At 35.3% G+C, this 20,266-nt stretch overlaps 1 protein-coding gene across 2 annotated transcripts; it reads right to left on the bottom strand.

Annotated features, from left to right (window-relative positions):
* Nucleotides 1-1,352: 1,352 nt before the first annotated feature.
* On the bottom strand, nt 1,353-10,348 carry LOC109048176 (spindlin-W-like). Of its 2 annotated transcripts, none has more exons than XM_019065867.2 (5): nt 10,249-10,348; nt 9,097-9,138; nt 6,544-6,794; nt 5,554-5,787; nt 1,353-4,143 (listed from the first exon to the last, which is right to left on the bottom strand). In XM_019065867.2, exons 2-5 carry the CDS (start codon nt 9,114-9,116, stop codon nt 3,938-3,940), a joined length of 711 nt encoding a protein of 236 aa, XP_018921412.1. In that variant the 5' UTR covers nt 9,117-9,138; nt 10,249-10,348; the 3' UTR covers nt 1,353-3,937. The 2 variants fall into 2 exon arrangements, with proteins under 2 accessions (XP_018921412.1, XP_018921413.1); XM_019065868.2 differs by having other exon boundaries at nt 6,544-6,791; nt 10,249-10,344.
* Nucleotides 10,349-20,266: the final 9,918 nt, after the last annotated feature.

Genomic DNA, 20,266 nt, shown 5'->3' on the forward strand with positions numbered 1-20,266 from the left:
AGACCACTGTTGATAAGTAACTCTATGACTACATGTCAACTAGCAGTCATTAGAGCATTAGTAGTATGTCTGCTAAATATCTGCTATCACTTTTTTTGATGGTTCCTTAACAGACATTCCACAGATTATAAGCAACTTGGCAAGTACATCAACATTCTACCAACCCAAACCTTAACTAAGCCTACTAATATTCTAATGAGAGTTAGTTGACATGTAGTTCAAAGTTGCTTATAGTCAATACACTAAAGGGGACCATCTAAATAAAATGTTATCTAATAAAAAAACACAAGTTGCATTTTTTCTTTTGAAAGTATTACAACTGATCTTAAAGAGAGACTCCACCGCAAAATGAAAATTTTGTCATTAATCATTTACCCCCATGTCGTTCCAAACCCATAATAGCTCCGTTCATCTTCGGAAAACAATTTAAGATATTTTGGATGAAAAACGGGAGGCTTGAGACTGTCCCATAGACTGACAAATAAGTAGCAGTGTCAAGATCCATAAAAGGCATGAAATGGACGTGTAATCTGGATTATATGGAGTGACGGGAACACTTTTTGTAAGCGAAGAAAACAAAAAATAACGACTTTATTCAACAATTCCTTTGTCGGAATTCCTTGCATCGCAAGACTAACCAAAGATCACATGATCACAAACGGAAATCACTTCTGTGAAGTGAACATTGCATGTTCCCTTTGCTAACAGAAGGGCCCTTCGTGAAGGGATTCAGTTGTTCACTTTCGTTTGGAACGTCCCTACAAAAGGCGTCCCCTTCCCGAAGTGAATAAACGGCACAAAAAAGCCGTTTGGAATTCGCCCGTGGATTGGAAGCCCGTTTCTGCTACAGAAAAAAGTGTTTATCTTGCCGATTCTGAAAATGAAGTCAGAATTGTGATATATAAACATATAATTGCAAGATAAAAACTTAATTGGTGAAATGTCAAATCGGAACGGCGAGAAAAGTCAGAATTTTTAACTTGCAATTTTGACTTTTTTCAATTAACTTTAAACAATTATGTTTTTACATTTCTAAATCACAGTTGTATTTTTTTTTATAATAGTATTATTTTTTTTAATTCTGTGGCCGAAACAGTTGCTTTAAATGGCTGAAACATTCATGCATGTACAGCACAGATTATTCTGAGTTACTAGGTATTTGTTCGTATGACAATATAAAAATTTAGAACGCAATTTTGCTTTGGCGAATCATTAAAAAAATATATTACTGATATTTTTAAAATAATTTATTTTGATTCCCATCCCTATACTGTCATATTTTTACATTATGTGCATCTTATGTGTGAAATAAGTAAAAAGTCCATAAATAGAAAAAAGTACCATGAGAACAATTTTCTGTGCAAAAAATATCTCTTATTATTTACGATAACATCATTACACAAACAGACAGGATGAATAGTTTGACACTCCTCAGCGTCACCTACTGAAACAACTTTGGTAAAAAGCAGCGAAGAAAATTATGAAATTAAGGAACCAGAGAAACCGGCAGAAGCTTGCAGACCACACGATAAAACACATTTACAAAGAAGCCAGAGAGAATTACTTGTTCACAGTTAGGAGAAAGAAAAACCGCAGAAGCCTGCTGAGGGTCATGAAATCATGAACATTTCAAATGGCTTGAAATCACCAAACCTTATGTATACAGGGAAAGCAGAAATATAGTACAAGTGTTTTTAAAGCACAACGGAGAATATACAGAGAAGAATCCACCTGATGTGATGGCAAATGGACCAGAAACTCAATCCATATGCACAGCTGAAAATAGAGCAATTCATTTACAGAAATGTGCATTTCACTGAACAATACTTTCCTGTAATCCCACACTGGGTTGCCCAAAAGATTTACTGTGTCAGGAGAAACAAAAAAAAATACAAATAAATTAAACCCGCAATGTGTTTTGATAATGACATACTGAATATCTAACTAGAATTAACACAATAAACAACTGATGAATCTGTGTGAAGCGCTAATGTACAGGAGGAATTCAAAAACTGTCGCTCTGTCTGAGACAGACATGCAAACCACGGCAGGAACAGTTCAGCAAATACACTTCAGAGAGCAGAGCTGAACATCCAACATTTACATATGAAATCCCCATTTGTATGCATTACATTTACACAACCAAAACCTTTTAAAACAATTATATACAAGTCAATTGTAAGTAGTTGATAAATGTTGTGTGATCAAATGAATTAATAAAAAAAAAAAGAAAAAAAGGAAAGGTAAATATGGGACTGGGTTTATAATATTCTAATAATACATATGTATATAGTTACATAAAGCTTCTTGGACATCTATGGTCATATTCAAAACAAACGAATACAGTTTCAGTTCAGTTCAAATCGTTTTGATGCTTTCCTATATATTTCATTTTAGTGATGCCAATCAGGCAAGACACTTTTTTTGTAGCTGAAATGAACTAAATTAATTTCAGACTGTGTTTTTAATCTTTAATCTTCCCGCGAGACACTTTCGAGCTACACATGACAGCCTAAGAATAAAGTGCAAATGCTACAAGCAAAAAAGGCCTATTCAGCTACATGAACAGGTGGCCAATTATCACGCTCATGTGCATTAGTTACAACAAAACATAAGCCATGCAAGAATAGTTTTATAACTTTAAAGGGCTGTGATGATGAAGATTAAGTTGATCTGACACATATGCACAATGGGAAATACATATGAACACAACAAAAAACGCTCCTCGTTCCTACTTTATCATGAAGCTCTGCTTAGATCAACTGGGACAAAAACATGAGCGTTATTATAGTGAATTTGAAAAAAAAAAATTGATTTCACAGTGAGGCAACACAGAAGACGTTATGATGTTTGTTGAGGTCTAACAGATCTATCCAGCCTGCTGGATTGGATTTGTTTTTTGTCTTTGTTTTTAAACCGAGGCATACTAAACTTCAAATCAACTGGGCTACATAACAAACTCTTATTTTTCCGATAAATGATAGATATTGTTGAGCAATTAAAATTGCATTGGTCATCTTTACTACAATCAAAAGGAGACTGCTTTGATTTTTGCTGTGCTTGACATTCAAAATCGCAGCTGGTTGGTTTGGTGTTTAGAAACAAGTGCTCTAGTCAACAACAATATAATAAAGCATGAATGATTTCAGACAGGACAAAACAGGCGACCCTCTTCAATGACACTCATGTCGCTCAGTGTCTGGACTTCTGTATTTAATACTCCTCCGAGGATAAATCGTTGTAGAAAACCATTTCAAAAACCACCAATCGTGCTTCCTCTACGCTATATCGGTTCAAAACAAGACTGAGTCCTAGCTTGGTGCCTTTACTGAACGGATTCTTGCTTTTAAAATCATAAACCACCTTTTGAAGATGGCGGAAAGCTGAAACACTTTTGTTTCATTGCAGATGTGATCTGATGTGGGGGGGAAACGCAACTAAAAGAGTCAAAATATGTGTCGCATAACGCCAACTCAAAAGGTTTCAACAGCATTTCTGGGTTACGAAGCATATTAATTCAATAAATAGGTCAGTTAAAGAGTCTAACAGTATGATTCATAATCAAATGTTTTTTTGACCTGCAGTCAGAACTATTTACAATTCAAAACCAAGAAACTCCTTGAACATTCGCACATACGAAAATGCAACCTTTAGCGGGGTTTACGCTATTCCATGGGATTATAAACATATCAAATGACGCCCGACACACACGTATAAATACACTGTTTTGATATGACAGTTGTAAAAATCGTCTCCCTAAGCTGTGACATCAACACAAAATAACAAACCCTGTACATGGACGCTTCATACAGCACCTCGGCGGCCAGCCCTTCGTGGCGAGGCATGGCAGACTGTACAATGAGACGCGATGATGCTTAAGCTATGAGGAGGTGAAGCAGTGTGGGTTTGTTTTGGGTTTCTATGTTTTGTCTGTTTTTTAGGTGGTCTTGACCAGGTCGTACACGTGGATGTGGAAATCGTCATCGTATTTGATGTAGTAGACAGACGGCTTGGCGGGAACTTGGTAGATGACGAGGCCTGTTCTCTTCACACCTTTATCCGTCACATACTCCACCTGCTTACCCACAAGGCTCTCTGTTTCCTCACCGGGCTTCCTGTCTGCAGGCAGCAGGTGTTTATTCTCTGCGGAGATATAGGGGTGGAACGACTTTACTTCAAAGTAAACTGAATTAATTAAAATGACTTATTTTATAAATAGAATGTAATAAATGTAATATTAAAAATTATATTATTTTATATTAAATAAATAAAAATAAACATGCATTTTATCCATTCTAATTAAAGGGATAATTCACCCAAAAATTTAAATTACCCCATGATTTACTCACCCTCAAGCCATTCTAGATGTATATGACTTTCTTCTTTCAGCTTACGCTACTCCTACCTCATCCGCTGGAATGCAGCTCTCTCGTGAACGTGTATACAACAGTTAGCGGAAACTAGAGATTATGGTTTATGAAGTTTTAAATATGGATATTTTTCTTACACAAAGACTTCACTTCAGGAGGCCTTTATTAACCCCCTGGAGCTGTGTGGAGCACTTCTTATGATGGATGGATGCACTTTATTTAGCTTCAAAATCTCAACACCCATTCACTGCCATTATAAAGCCTGGAAGCCAGGAAATTTTTTAATATAACTCAGATTGTATTCGTCTGAAAGAAGAAAGTCATATACACCTAGGATGGCTTGAAGGTGAGTAAATCATGGGGTAATTTTAATTTTTGGGTAAAATATCCCTTCAATACAATTAATATTATTAATGTATATAACTACACACAAAGCCAATAATGTAATAACATTATATAAAAATCAAAAGTTTGTCGTTGGTAAGATTTTTAATGTTTTTTAATGTGATTAAAAATTGATTAAAGATTGATTGAAAATTCTGTAAAAACAGCAATATTGTGAAACAAATTTTATTTCCTATTTGAATATATTTTCAAATGTAATTTATTCCTGTGATGCGCAGCTGAATTTTCAGCATCATTACTCCAGTCTTCAGTGTCACATGATCTTCAGAAATCATTCTAATATGCTGATTTGCTGCTCGAGTGTTATTTTTGTATTACTGAAATACTACTAGAGTTTTTAATTATTTGAATCAGTTTTAATTTTTATATTTTTCATTTTAATTGTAAAGTAATTTTGTTGTGTTTTTGTTATTTTTAGTAGTTTTGGTTTACTATGTCTATACAGTTTTATTATTTTTTTTTTTATTATTATTAATTTAAATTCTTCAGAATTTTAAATCAAGATACAAGCTCTCTCGGACATGGCTGGTAAGAAACCCTCTTGAGTCACAGACGATCTGCAAATAACAGTTTAAAAGCACCTGCTAAAAGCATAACTGTAAATGTTACTATTATAAAATGAATGTATAATATTAATTTCAAAATTCATCTAGATTTTAAATTGCTAAATTCCTCAAGATTTAAATTGTATAATGTTTAATACTTATTTAATATAAAATGTGAGAAATTTCAGAAACCTTCAAGTAAGAAAACTGATTAAAAACATCAGTTTATTTACCTGCTTCAGGTAAAATCCGGAGGTCTCCGTCTTTGTAGTCGTCCCAGAGCTGGTACATGTAGAGCACGGGGTCCTTCTCATATGTGATGTAGTACCAGTTGGTCATGATGGGCGCTCGGGACAGGACCATCCCCCTCCATTCGTTCTTCTCTCCGTCCTCCTTCTCAAACAGATGCTCCACCGCTTTTCCCACCAGCTCCTCTGCGTCGTGAGGAACCTTGATCTTGTTGTTCACTCAAATGGTTAGGAAACACAGATGATGACTAAATGAGCATTCAAGTGTTTTACAGTGATTTTACCCTGTTTAGGAGCTCTGGTTGAATTGTACTGTATATAAATACATATTGATTAAGAAAAAGCTTTACATTTACATTACAGTATAAAATAACTAAATAAATAATAAACAATAGTTTACAGATTCACAGACAGAGTTTTGTAATGTTTTTGAAACAAATCTCTTAAGCTCACCAAGACTGCATTTATTTGTTTAAAAATACAGTAATACTGTGAAATATTATTACAATGTAAAGTTACTGTTTTATATTTTAATATATATTATAAAATATATATTTAAATAGTAATCACAGCTGAATTTTCAGCATCATTACTCCAGTCTTCAGTGTCACATGATCCTTCAGAAATCATTCTAACATGCAGATTTGAAACATTTCTGATTATCAATGTTGAAGCCAGTTGTTTGCATTTATCTGAAATAAAAGTTTTTACTGTCACTTCTGATGAATTTAATGCATCCTTGCTGAATAAAAGTATTAAAAAACAGACTTTATACCATTACTGAGATTTATTATATTGTGAAATTTTGGTCATAAGAACTCACAAAGTAGCACATAATGTTTTAGTAGCATGATTATTTCTCAGACTTAGTCCATGAGCTATAAATACTACTAGCAACTGCTCATCTTTGCACATGTGTTACTTCCTGTCACCGGCTTGTTTCCTGTTCGCATCACAACAGATCCACCTACTCACCCACTTTCTCTGTAAGAACTTGCAGGTTGGAAACCCTCTCGTCCTTAAAGAGCTCGATGCCATAGACGCAATCGAATCCGTCGTATTTGACCATGAACAGGGAGGAGTTGACGCTGAGGCGGTCCAGCACGGTGCCCTTCCACTTGGTCAGCGCGCCCTTCTCCCTCCAGCTGTGTTGGATCCGTCGGCCCAGCAGGTTGTTGGGATCTGGGGTGAGACTGTCGCTCAGCTCGCCGCTGCTGCGCTTCCTGCTGCAGAGAAAAATGGGAATGTAATGGGCTGCATTAAGTCTGGTGGAGTGCTAATCGAGGATCATTTTACAACTCAGATGCTCATGTTTATAATTTTAGCAATTTTATATTGCACAGAATTCTGTCTTAGATCACATTAAATATTTTATGAAACAGATACATATACTGTGCATTATATACTGTGCCTACTGTGCATATACTGTGCATTAGTCTAAAGTGATATTATACTGTATGTGACCCTGGACCACAAAACCAGTCTTAAGTGTCAATTTTTCAAGACTTTTTTATTGAGATTCATGAAAGCTGAATAAATAAGCTTTCCATTGATGTATGGTTTATTAGGATCTGACAATATTTGGCTGAGATACAACTATTTTAAAATCTGGAATCTGAGGGTGCAAAAAAAATCAAAATACTGAGAAAATCACCTTTGAAGTTGTCCAAATTAATTCTTGGCAATGCATATTACTAATCAAAAATTAAGTTTTGTTATATTTACGGTAGGAAATTTACAAAATATCTTCATGGAACATGATCTTTACTTAATATCCTAATGATTTTTGGCATAAAAGAAAAAATTATAATTTTGACCAGTACAATTTTTGTTTTTTTGGCTATTGCTACAAATACACCCCAACGACTTAAGACTGCTTTTGTGCTCCAGGGTCACATAATAATATAAAATAGAACTTAATTAAGCATATTGATATAATTATCATTTATTTATATAATTATAAGTATAAATGTATAATTATAACTCCATTCAGCAGGGATGAACTAAAATGATCAAAAGTGCCAGTAAAGACTGACATTTATAATGTTACAAAAGATTTCCATTTTTTTTTTAAAAAGTTCTCCTTTTGAACTTTCTATTCATCCAAAAAGTCCTGAACAAAATGCATTGCGGTTTCCATGAAAATATGAAGCAGCACAACTATTTTCATCACTGAAAACAGCATATTAATATTATTAATAATAATCAAAATCAGCATATTAATATTATTTCTTAAGGATCATGTGACACTGGTGAGTGCAGTAATGATGCTGAAAATTCAGCTTTGATCACAGGAATAAATTAGATTAGATAATATATTCACAATCACATATAAAACAGTTATTTTCTGATTATATAAATGCAGCCTTGGTGAGAAAAGTTCACAACTTTTGAACTTAAGTGTACATTAACACATTTCATAATCATTCATCACACTTGATGACATTACAAAGTCCTTTTATTTTTCAAACACCTGGCTCCATTCTGATCTGTAACTGCTGCTTTTCACAATCCAACCAATTCCAAAACAATTTCCACTCTGTGTTTTTGTGGTTATCCTATTTCAATCAGAAATACAAAAATCAACTACCTAAATAAAACGGGTTCACACTGACTCTACAAGCGCCTAATAGAAATAAATAATGACAAATATTTCGAAAATGTTGTCTACTCACTCACATGAGGTGAAGAATAACTGGTAACTTTTCCAAATTATACAGTACCCACACAGCTGACCTTTAAATAAAACTACCAACCTCTCCCAAATGACTTGAGTTCAGCCGAGCACAAGAGTTCAGAGCTCAGTTTAATCATTCATTGCGTCTGTCACTCAACATATCTTATGCTCAAAATGTATCTGTGGGCAGATACAGACAGATATATCTGGAGAGCAATGCATTTCAACGACAGCAAGTCGTAACTTAAACACTCATTATTCAATGACTTAAAGAAATTGCTCACCCAGAAATGAACATTTGCAGGCCATCTTAGATGTAGATGAGTTTGTTCCTTCATCAGAACAGATTTGGAGAAATGTAGCATTCCATCACTTGCTCACCAATGGATCCTTTGCAGTGAATGGGTGCCGTCAGAATGTGATGTAAAAACATCACAATAATCCACACGACTCCACACAACTCTTTCATTCACTTCAGATGTTAACTGATGGACTGGACTGGAGTGGATTACTGTGATGTTTTTATCAGCTGTTTGGATTCTCATTCTGACGGCACCCATTCACTGCAGAGGATCCACTGGTGAGTAAGTGATGCAACGCTTTATTCCTCCAAATCTGTTTTGATGAAGAATCATAGATGACCTGAGGGGGAGGACATTCTCAGCAAATTTTCATTTTTTGGTAGACTATTCCTTTAATTCACTGACCAATATTGATGTTTATCCATGGCACTTCCATCTCTATCATGCTAAAATTAATTTACTATGGTATTTACATGTGACACAAATACTGGCATCCAAAGTAACATGGCGCTGCCATTCCGAAACAGCACATTTATAGTTTTTACTCACCTGCCCCTTTTCTTGGACATGTTTCCAAAACCTCAAACAGGCCTAGAAGAGAAAAATGACAGAATTACTAGTAAACCAGCAGGTTTGCTGGTCTAAGTTTCAGGCAAGACACTACAAGCGAAACAATTGTTTTTCAATGCACTGGTCAGTTTTGAGAGTTTGGGCTATTCTGCTTCCACAACATTTCATGTATCCACTTCAGAAGCATTTGCATACACTACACTTAACAGTTTTATTCCTATCTATGTTCCTAACATAATTCCAGAAGGGTTTCATCATATACCATTTGCCTATTTTTATACAACATGGTAAAAAAAAATTTACACCCAAATAAAATAATAAAAAAATGGTTATCAAAGCACAGTGTTTAATCAGCTGGAAAGCATGGTGGTATTTATTAGTTAAAATGTTCACCTGTGGTGTTTTAAGGGTTAAAAGCAGCAATACAGACAACACTTTCATTTTAGCACATAGAAACTGATGGAGTGTCAGCATATGGTTGGCCACATGATTTTGACAGCTCCATCCAGTCCTAAATCCACTACAGATAAATCTAGTACATTCGTTCAAATGTTACAATGTTTCAAGTGCTGTTAAACAGATGTGGCTGTGTAATGTTACATATGGAACGCCACGCTGTCTTTTGTTATTTTGTAGCCTTGCCACATTAATATTGCCTCTGATTGGACAATGACTAAACAGCGCCCATGTTGCATAATTACATCGAATCTGCGACATGTATTCATGTGTTCATGGGTTTAATATCGAGTTAAAGTTGACGTGAAATCTCCGCAGAACATGAGACATCCTCAGTATTGCGGCATAATAGAGGCCGGTTTATTTTTCATGTCTTAATCTTTGAAAACTGTGCTGTTTCTGCATATAACGACCAATATATAACATTCACATCCTAACTACATATCAGATACCAGTAATGCAACTAACTGAGGGCTGAGAATCTATAAAAAGCCACAGAATCGAGTCGTTTCGCTGCTTCACATGAAAACCACCAACGCAGCTATAAAACACTGGCGTTTCTGTCCTCTGCGCAACCGGCAAAGTCCGCTTTACCTTCGTATTTAATCGTCAAACACACTCTAAATTCCACGTACACGTGTGTTTTTGTATAAATCATGAGAAAAGTAAGATTACCTGGCCTCTATTTTCATGTCTATGATGGACTTCCCTCTGCAGAGCTCCTCATGTATAATGCTCGTCCAGACGTCAGGCAACAAGCGGGCACGGCCGGTTTAAACTACAACTCCCAAAATGCATTTTCGCTGAGAACAGTTCGAACAGCGGGTAGGGAATTCTGGGAAATGTAGTTGAGGGTGTGTGAACTCGGAAAGGGGCGGATACGCATTCTTCCTGTGTCTTCTGTTTGACTGCAACTATGTTTAGGACAAAACAAAAGCCATGTATACAGGAGTTACTAAATAAACGCCTGCATAAAAGTCATCAGAGATGATAAAATATCTCTGGATGTTATTGTGAGCCTTATGGGCGGGTACATGTTTACTACTTTTATTAGCACCGAAGGAACTACATTTCCCAAAATTCACCAAGACATTTCTTTGTCATTCATTTGGTCAGCTTTGGAGGAATTGCCCTTTGCTTTATTCAAAGCGTTGTTCTTATGCCATGTAAAAATAATAATAATAATAATAATAATAATAATTGAATAAAAATACAAAAAAGGGGGGTGTAAAAGATACAAAATGTATAATCTGCAAAACAATCTTTGTGTTTTGTACAGAATAATGTGTGTGTGTGTGTGTGTGTGTGTGTGTGTGTGTGTGTGTGTGTGTGTTACCAGTGTTCTTTTGTATACTACCAGTGTTCTTTTAGTGTGTGTGTGTATATATATATATATGTATATATATTATCTATATATATATATATATATATATATATATATATACATATATATATATATATATATATATATATAAATGTATATATATATATATATATATATATATACAGGGTGCGATTTGTGAAAAAAACAGAGGGGGGGAATGCTTTTGAAAAATTTTATGAAATGTTTTTAATACGACGGAAATTGTATTTAGTATGATCTCAGTTTAATAAAGGCATTGTAAGCGTACGTTAGGCCTATTAATTGTAATGATTAAATGTCCACGGTTATTCAAACAACAAATTACATAGAGAAAGCGAGCAAAGAACACAACGGAGCTTTTTGAAACTCCAAATCAGTTAAACTATTGCGTCGCAAAATGATTCACTGTTTCGAAGCGCTCCAATCGGATCGCGTATCGTGAATCATTTGATTCAGATCGGGACGTCAGAGCGGGTTTGCATGATGTTTTTATCCCCACCGGGAATACAAGTTATTCAGCAGAGGCAGGGATGCATAGACCAGAGGGGGGGAAATCCCCCCCACCCCGGCAAATCGCACCCTGTACATATATATATATATATATATATATATATATATATATATATATATATATATATATATATATATATATATATATATATATATTTATATATATATATATATATACAGCTGTTTATACAGTCATAGTTCAATAAATATATAACGAGAACAAATGCAGCTTTGCATTTCTGAATTTGCACCTGAAACCGAAAGCTATGTATATTTAAATATATTTAAATTACACGTCTTGAATCCATACCGTTGTTCAGTGTAATGCAATTCTGTGGATTCAGGGTTATATTTATATTCTGCGTTATATTTAATATTCTCCACTAGAGGACACTAGTGCTCCATTCTCAGAACAACAGGACAGTATAAACACAAACTTACCAATACTAAATATGTTGTCATTCACAGTTCTTCCCCAAGCTTCTTCTTTGTAAGATATCAATTAATAAAAATAATACATCACTCACCAAATGTTTTGGTTTTACTGAACAGTGATTAACAAAAAAAAAGGTTAAAAATTAGGTAAAAGACTACATAGAGTTTATTTTGAATAGCATGATAGACAATTCATCATATATAATTATAATTTATATATTGTAAATTATGTATTGGTAATTCATAATAATATAAGCCAATTTTTTGTATAAAAAAAAAAAAAAAGTCAATTAAATTAAAAAATTATATTCAAATCTAGCTGGATCCTACACTGAACATTATAAAAAAGTAAAAAAAAAAAAAAAAAAAAAAAAAACAGCTGCAATGTGTGTTTGTGTGTGTGAAGGCTTGTCTTTGCAGTGCTAAACGCAGAGTAATCATGTTGTCTTATCGATTTCTAGATCTAATTTTCACTATTTTATTTCTGTAACTTTGGGTCCTGAATGCTGAGCAATAAATCACTGGATGAGTGAAGATCCGCTGGGATTAGAAGGATGTCTCAGGCTGTCTCTTGACTGAGTCAGACGTGTTTACAGGCCTTGTGCAGTTTATAACTCAAAATACCCCAGACAGCACTAACTAAATTCTAATTCTGTGTCGTTCTCTACATTCTACTAATAAAAATGCAGTTGCTGACACTGGATGGCTTTTCTGGAGGTCATCCTGGCAGTCAAGATCTATTACTATCCTCCATAAAGCAACTCAGGGCCATCAGAACAAAAACATGCAGGCAGTAAAACAGTTTCCCAGAGACGGTGGCTCTAATCAACAGCTAAGGTCCTCTCTGCATGAGATGTGTTTTTTGATGCTCTTATTTTTGTCCATGTATTCTTCATGTTGAACACTGCACTGCTTATTATTTGTTACAGTTCACAAAGGCTGATGTGTCGCTTAAAAAAATGCTTAAAAATTTACATTTTGTAAAAAAAAAAAAAAAAAAAAAAAGCAATATGATAAAAGACTAAAAGTAACAGAACAATTTAAAAAAAAACTACATTTTAACATTGCCTGGAAAAAAAAATAAAAAATACACCCATTTAAAACTCACCACACTGCCAGAGATTCTTAGGTGGTTGTCAGGGAGTTGCTATGCAGTTATTAGGTTTTTCTAGGTGGTTGCTAAGTGGTTACTTACTGGCCCAAGTCAAAATATTCTCTATGAGATTCTAGCTCCTATTCTTATGTGGTTGCAGGGAGTTGCTATGCAGTTGCTAGGGTTTTCTGGGTGGTTGCTAGGTGGTACTTTTTTATTTTTATTTTTACCTTTTTTATCAAGCATCTGGCAAAAGAAAATCCTGATCAAGCACCAAAAATAGTAATGAAATTCTTCCTGTTTGTAATATATTTCACTGGCCTATATGATACTGCAGGTGATATTGTAGACATGGTCATCCCTTTGCTTTATCACTCACCTTCTCTTTTCAGTGATGTTGACGTGTGAATTCTGGACGTGTGGATCAGTGGAGTCTGGGCTTGGTTCAGGCTCGTCGTGAGCTCTAGGGCCGCTGTGGAGCCAGTCGTCACAGCAACAGTGTTAAAACTAAATCGCATCTTTAAGTTACTGGGGGGAAGAGATGCTTTGTTGTTGTTGTTCCAGGAGGTCATGAAGCAACAAGCACTGATCTTGCATGAAAAACATTTCCCAGTGGGAAAAATATGCTCCTCTGAAAGCTATTTACAAACTGTCGACAGCTGTAATGTAGCTTGGCCGCATACTGACTGAGGGCCATCATAAAACATAACACGTCTTTCTCACTGATGGACACGTTAAAAGAAATGAAAAATTTACATTTTACTTTCCATATGGACATACACAACTGAGATAATGTTATAGAACTGTATGTTGAAGTATGTAGCAAAACCTTTTTCTGCATTTATTTCCATTTCCTTTTTCCTTTCAACATTTATCAACTGTTTGCATTTTACGTATATATTTAATTTCTCCATTTCCTTACATTTCCAGTTTATTTTCTTCTCCCTCCCACATTAATTTCCATTTAGTTTTTCTTTGTATTTACACAATTAATTCTGTACATATTTTCCTTTTCCTTTCTATTTCCACAATAAGTGAGTTTTAACTTCACAACTCATTATTTTTTTGGATGGGGGAAAGTGTAATGCAAAAATAAAACCAAAAAATAATCACATTTATTTCTGAGATGATAACTGGATGCTACATGTTGAATTAAATATGCAGTGTAGTGAGGTATATATATATATATATATATATATATATATATATATATTTCAGGAATCTTTCCATATCCTGATTTTCTTTACTTTTCCAAATAAATTTTTCTTCCTCCTTCTTTCTTTACGTTCATATTTTCCCCTTCCTTTCCATTTCTACCTTATTTCTATTTCTTCTGTTCTTCCCTCTCTATGTCTTATGCATATATTTATTGATAAATATATAAATATTTCCACACAATTTTCCTCTCTACTTGATTCTTTTCCCCATTAATTACAACTTCCTCTTTTCCTTTCCTTCCCATTTCCCTATTTACTTCCATTTCTTGTTTCTCTTTTCCTTAGTCCTCTCTCTCTCTCTCTCTCTCTCTCTTTCTGTGTGTGTCTGTTCATTCCAAGGTTGGAACAGGGTCAGGTGACCAGGAGAACCCATACAAGCGTACTATCTCCTGAGAACTGGAGGACAGAAATAGCCCACCCCTTCACTCTCTCGCTCTCTCTCTCCTGTGCCATTTTTGTCTGTGGTTACGGACAGTATTTGTCTTCCCACTGGGTCTGGGTCTCTGTGAACGCCCACCCTTTCATTCTCTCACTCCCTCATAATTGGATCTTCCTCTGCAAGCGGCGGGTCGGTGTGCGTACAGCATGATTAATGTAACGCTGCATGTGTTTTTCTTCTATAACCACAGGCCAAACCCACCCCCTCCCTCTCTCACAGATCCGTTGTCCCAGTACTGAACACTAGCAGGGACGGATGGCACGAGGTGTGTGATTAATTTGGAAGGGAGGGGAAAACACTCTCTAGAGATCTGATCCAGATTCTCACGGTGAAGTATAGTGTTTCCTCACCAGGTAGCAACATGTTATCGGATGCGTTAATGGATTATAAGCAGGACTGATAAAGGTTTGGTTTTATATAGTGCTAGTTTAGCAGTCTATTATGCACAGTATGCAAAAGTATGGAATACTCAGATTACATACTGCATTAAGCAACTGTGCATCATACAACCAGATCACACTGTGCATGATATTGTATCCTAAAATGCAATGCATTTGATTCAACTTCCTATTTATAGCGAGAGACATGTACAAATGGAAATTATATAAATGATATTTTTAACTTCATGACTCATTATTTCCATAATGATTTAATGCAAAAAGGGAATAAAACTGCAAAATAATCAAATTAAACACGCAGTGATTTTAAATAAAAGTATTTATTTTGTTTTTTTAAAAAAGAGAATAATAATAATATAAAATAAAAACGTACCCCAAACTTTTGAAAGGTAGTATATCACGGTTTCCACAAAAATATGAAGCTGCACAACTGTTTTCAACATTGATAATAATCAAAAAATGTTTCTAAACAGCAAATCAGCATATCAGAATGATTTCTGAAGGATCATGTGACACTGAAGACTGGAGTAATGATGCTGAAAATGTAGCTCTGCATCACAAAAATAAATTCTATTTTAAAATATATTCAAACAGAAAACAGCTATGTTACATTATAATAATTTTTCACAATATTACTATTTAAATTTTATTACAAAATGTTTAGTTTTTACTGTGTTTGTAATCAAATTAATGCAGCCTTGGTGAGCAGAAGTAAGCACTACAACTCTAAACACAGTCCACTGAGAATGCATACACAAAAACCAGAATATCACAGCATAGCAACCACCAAGAAAACCCTTAAAGCAACAGTTCACTCAAAAATGAACTTTTGCTGAAAAATTTACTCACCCTCCAGCCATCCAAGATGTGGATGAGTTTGCTTCTTCATCAGAACCGATTTGGAGAAATTTAGCAATACAATCCTAATTTAAAGATCCTTTTAAATGGATTTGGACAGAAGTCTGTGAACCGGGAAAACATAGCAATGCATAAACTTTGCAATTGTTTTGGCAAGACAGGATGATTTATCTGTTTATTTGCAGAAGGATTATTACATAATCTACACACTTGCATAGTTATTTTACAAACAAAAATAATGAAAATTCATGCATGCACAAACTTTAGATGAACTCTCATGGTCTGTAAGTCTTTCTCTTTCTCTCTCTCTGTTCTCATCCCACAGTGGGTGTTGATGCTAAATTGAGGTTATTTCTCCTGCTCTTCACACGTCTGTAATTAGCACGGGTGTTTTTAACTCTAATTTATCACTTGTCAGAAAACGTGTTCACGTCTCTAATTTGTTTCCTCCTGAAACTGAGCACACAGTTGTCCATACCTAATGCAACTGTTTGCATGTCACACGTTTATGATCAGTAAATTTCTTAATAAATAAATAAAAATCATTTTCACATTTCTGGTTGTAGGATGTTGCTTGTGCATATACAAAAAAAAAAAAAAAAAAAAAAAAAAAAAAAAAAAATCATCTGGCCAAAATATATTTAAAAAATATTCTAAACATATGTTGTGAAAAGTGAAGCTCAATGAAATATGTTTTTGAAATAATTAATACTTTTATACATCATTATTCATCATTAAATGTGACAAATATATGGAGGACAAAATATAGTTTTAAAAGCTTTAAAAAATATATATACATATATATATATATATATATATACACATATATAATTTTTTGTATATTTTGAAATATATTTTAAAATATATTATTTTTGATTTAAGAGTGCCACTACTGTGTGGTTTCTAGGTTGTTTTCAGCATGTTGCTATGCAGTTGCTAGGGTGGTTCCTAAAATGAGGCAATACCCATACCGAACACGAACGAAAGGGCTTTGTTAGTACGTCTGAAGACACTTGCCTCCTTCAAACTTGCTCATTTTCTTTTAGAGCCTGATTTTCTCTTCTGTTTCACCACATGAAAGGTTCACGTGTTCGAATTCTTGCACTGAAAATGTAAATCATTTCTCATTAACTTGCACTGACTGGTCCACATGTGCAGTGGTCTCCATCAGTCTACAGATGGATTTACTTGTAATTACCCTCGTTTGGGATATTCAGGAACATTCTTATACGCCGAAGCTTAAGTTCATTATTAGTCCTCGTGGTCTTCCGCCTCTTTATACAGATAATTTAACCTGCAACAAAAGCTCAGGGGACGGTCAACCAGTCATGTGTGAAAAGTAATTAAGCAAAGACGGGGATTATTTCTTATATCTCTGAGTGAGTGAGAGAGCGTGTATGCATATGTGTTTGTGAGTTATTGATGTGGTCATTAAAAAGGGGGAATTCTATTGAAATGTTCACCCAAAAATGTAAATTCTGTCATTTACTCATCACCATGTGTTTCCAAAACTGTAGAACTTTCTTCTATCGAGCACAAAATTGTTCAAAAGTTGGGGTAGAAGACTCGTCTGCTCACCAAGGCTCAAATTATTTGATTAAAGGGGTCATATGATGCTGCTAAAAAAGAACATTATTTTGTGTATTTGGTGTAATGAAATGTATTAATGCGCTTTAAGGTTCGAAAAACACATTATTTTCCACATACTGTACATTATTGTTTCTCCTCTATGCCCCCCCCCCCCCCCTTCTGAAACATGTTGATTTTTATGAAGCTCATCGCTCTGAAAAGTGAGGTGTGCTCTGATTGGCCAGCTATCCAGTGCGTTGTGACTGGCCGAATGCCTCAAGCGTGTGACGGAAATGTTACGCCTATTAACATACTGTGATGCCCTGTCCGGCCGGAGTGATGAGACTTAAACATAAAACCCATTATAAACGTGATATAAATATGATTTCTAGTCGTGTCCTCTTTTGGAAGGCCAAACAAAGTAGTTTCACTTTCTCAACGAAACAGTGTCACACACCGCGGCCTTGAGTGAGCAGAGGCGGGCGGCTTGCGGCTATCACATGTATCGACCCCGGGATGGACTCAGCTTCATCCACGGTGAAAGCAGATTCAGCGGTCCACAGTGCAAAGTTGATGTATTTCCTCAGCGACCAGCACGGATCAGCTCCAGACATGACGAAGCAGATATTGTCCTCTTTTGGAAGGCAACAACAATACTACAACGAGAATAAAAGTAGCGCCTTCTTTCTTTGTGTGAACATCTGGGCGGCGTTATGCAAATCTTCCCACATAGTGATGTGGGGGCGTGTTAAAACGAGCCGTTTCAGGAGGGTATGGACGAGTCTCAACTTTTATAAAGAATATCTCTTTGGGTTTGAGACTTTAGTCTTTGCAACTTTACAGATCTTCTTTACGCACCAAGAGCTTGTAATACTCCAGAGAGAAAGAAAAATTTGAAAACGCATCATATGACCCCTTTAAACATACTGTAAAAGCAGTAATATTGTAAAATATTATTATAATTTAAAATAATTGTTTTCTATATGAATACATTATAAAATGTAAGTCATTCCTGTGATAAAACGCTGAATTTTCAGCATCATTACTCCAGTCTTCAGTGTCACATGATTCTTCAGAAATCATTCTAAAATGCTGATTTGCTGCTCAAGAAACATTTCTGATTATTATCAAAAACAGCTGTGCTGCTTAATATTTTTGAGAAAACCATAATACAATGTTGTTGATTTTTCAGGATTCTTTTATCAATTTATTTGAAACAGAAATCTTTTGCAACATTATAAAATTCTTTACCATCACTTTTGATCAATTTAATGCAAATGCTAAATTATATCTGTAAACAATATTTACAAGGCTCTTTTCCATAACATACAAGCAAACAGCAACCATTTATTCATTTAGCATACACTTTTGTCCAAATGAATGTATTTTCCATATATATATATATATATATATATATATATATATATATATATATATATATATATATATATATATATATATATATATATATATATATATATATGTATAATTTACCAACAGGACTAGTAAATGATGCCAGAACTGTTTATTATTATTATTATTATTATTATTATTATTATTATTATTATGTTGGCTGAACTATTCCTTTAATCATTACATCAGCGTTCTCCAAAGTGTCATCAGCAGATTAAATATTTCATGTTGTACATGTATTGCTGAACTGGGAAGAGGATTATTTCAGCTGTTAATTTTTGATGATTTGATTTTAATCTACAGCTGCTTCCTCTCAAACGATTTTGGGCTTGTTATAAAAACACACTTTCAAGAATATTTCTCTGACTCTCTGCATGTGTGTCACGTCATGCACAGTAAAACATCACTTAACAGCAATCTAACACTCATCAGCTGAGCTCTCTTCCAAAATATTAATATTATCTTTACTTCCAGCATAAACGCTGAATCACTGTCTGCGGTCCATCCATCTGTCAGCTCTCTCTCTCTCTCTCTCTCTCTCTCTCTCTCTCTCTCTCTCTCTCTCTCTCTCACACACACACTCTCTCTCTCTCCACAGGTATCTCACAGAGCACCTTACTGCTGTTCTTACAGGTCCCAGCCTTAAAAGTACTCTCACCTCGCCACCCTCCCAATCCTCATCACTCAGGCTGTCAGAGGCTGTTATTGCAGACCTGGTTTATTTATGCATCTGGATCTGGATTTTTATTTTGGGTGATTGTAGCAGCACTAGAGGGCAGTGCCTGGTATTTTTCACTTAATGTAAAGCAGGTGAGGCTGATGTGGCTTTCTTTCCACACAAAATAGCAGCATCAAGGTTTCAGACACAAAAATTCAAACTCGCAAGATGGATGGATGGATGGATGGATGGATAGATGGATAGACAGACAGACAGACCGATCGACGGATGGACCGACGGACAGACATGCACAGACAGACGGATGGATGGATGGATAGACAGAAGATGGAAAGATAGATATAGACAGTCTCTAATTAGGTCACTCTTGTTGAGAATGCTTGTAATGTTGGTGTGATTTCCCTGGTCTTCATCAGATGATAGCGGTCAGTGGATTCCATGCGCTGGGGTGACGGGTCAGTCTCAGTTCAGGTGTTGTTCTGTTCTCAGCACACCTGCTGGGGGCCACAAGCATCTCTGTGTGACCATCTGTGTGGTAGTACTCGCCTGCTGATTGATTCAGAGGTTCCTGACCCTGCACCAGGCAGCTGCGGGCGACGACAGAGGCAGGAACTCCTCCCTGATCGAAACAACTTCACCTCGTTCCCAGAGGGTACTCCAAGGCTGTGACACACATTATCAGTCACATGTGGACGGCACCAGCTGTTTAGAGGACAAACCGG

Source organism: Cyprinus carpio, chromosome A2, assembly GCF_018340385.1.
Source record: "Cyprinus carpio isolate SPL01 chromosome A2, ASM1834038v1, whole genome shotgun sequence".
NCBI classification, from domain to species: Eukaryota; Metazoa; Chordata; class Actinopteri; order Cypriniformes; family Cyprinidae; genus Cyprinus; species Cyprinus carpio.

Excerpts from the sequence above, each read along its gene's own strand:
- LOC109048176 (XM_019065867.2), bottom strand. The coding sequence starts at position 9,116 with ATGTCCAAGAAAAGGGGCAG. Across the intron at positions 6,795-9,096 it reads ATGTCCAAGAAAAGGGGCAG|CAGGAAGCGCAGCAGCGGCG; the intron begins GTGAGTAAAAAC and ends TTTTCTCTGCAG. Across the intron at positions 4,144-5,553 it reads CCGGATTTTACCTGAAGCAG|AGAATAAACACCTGCTGCCT; the intron begins GTAAATAAACTG and ends ATATCTCCGCAG.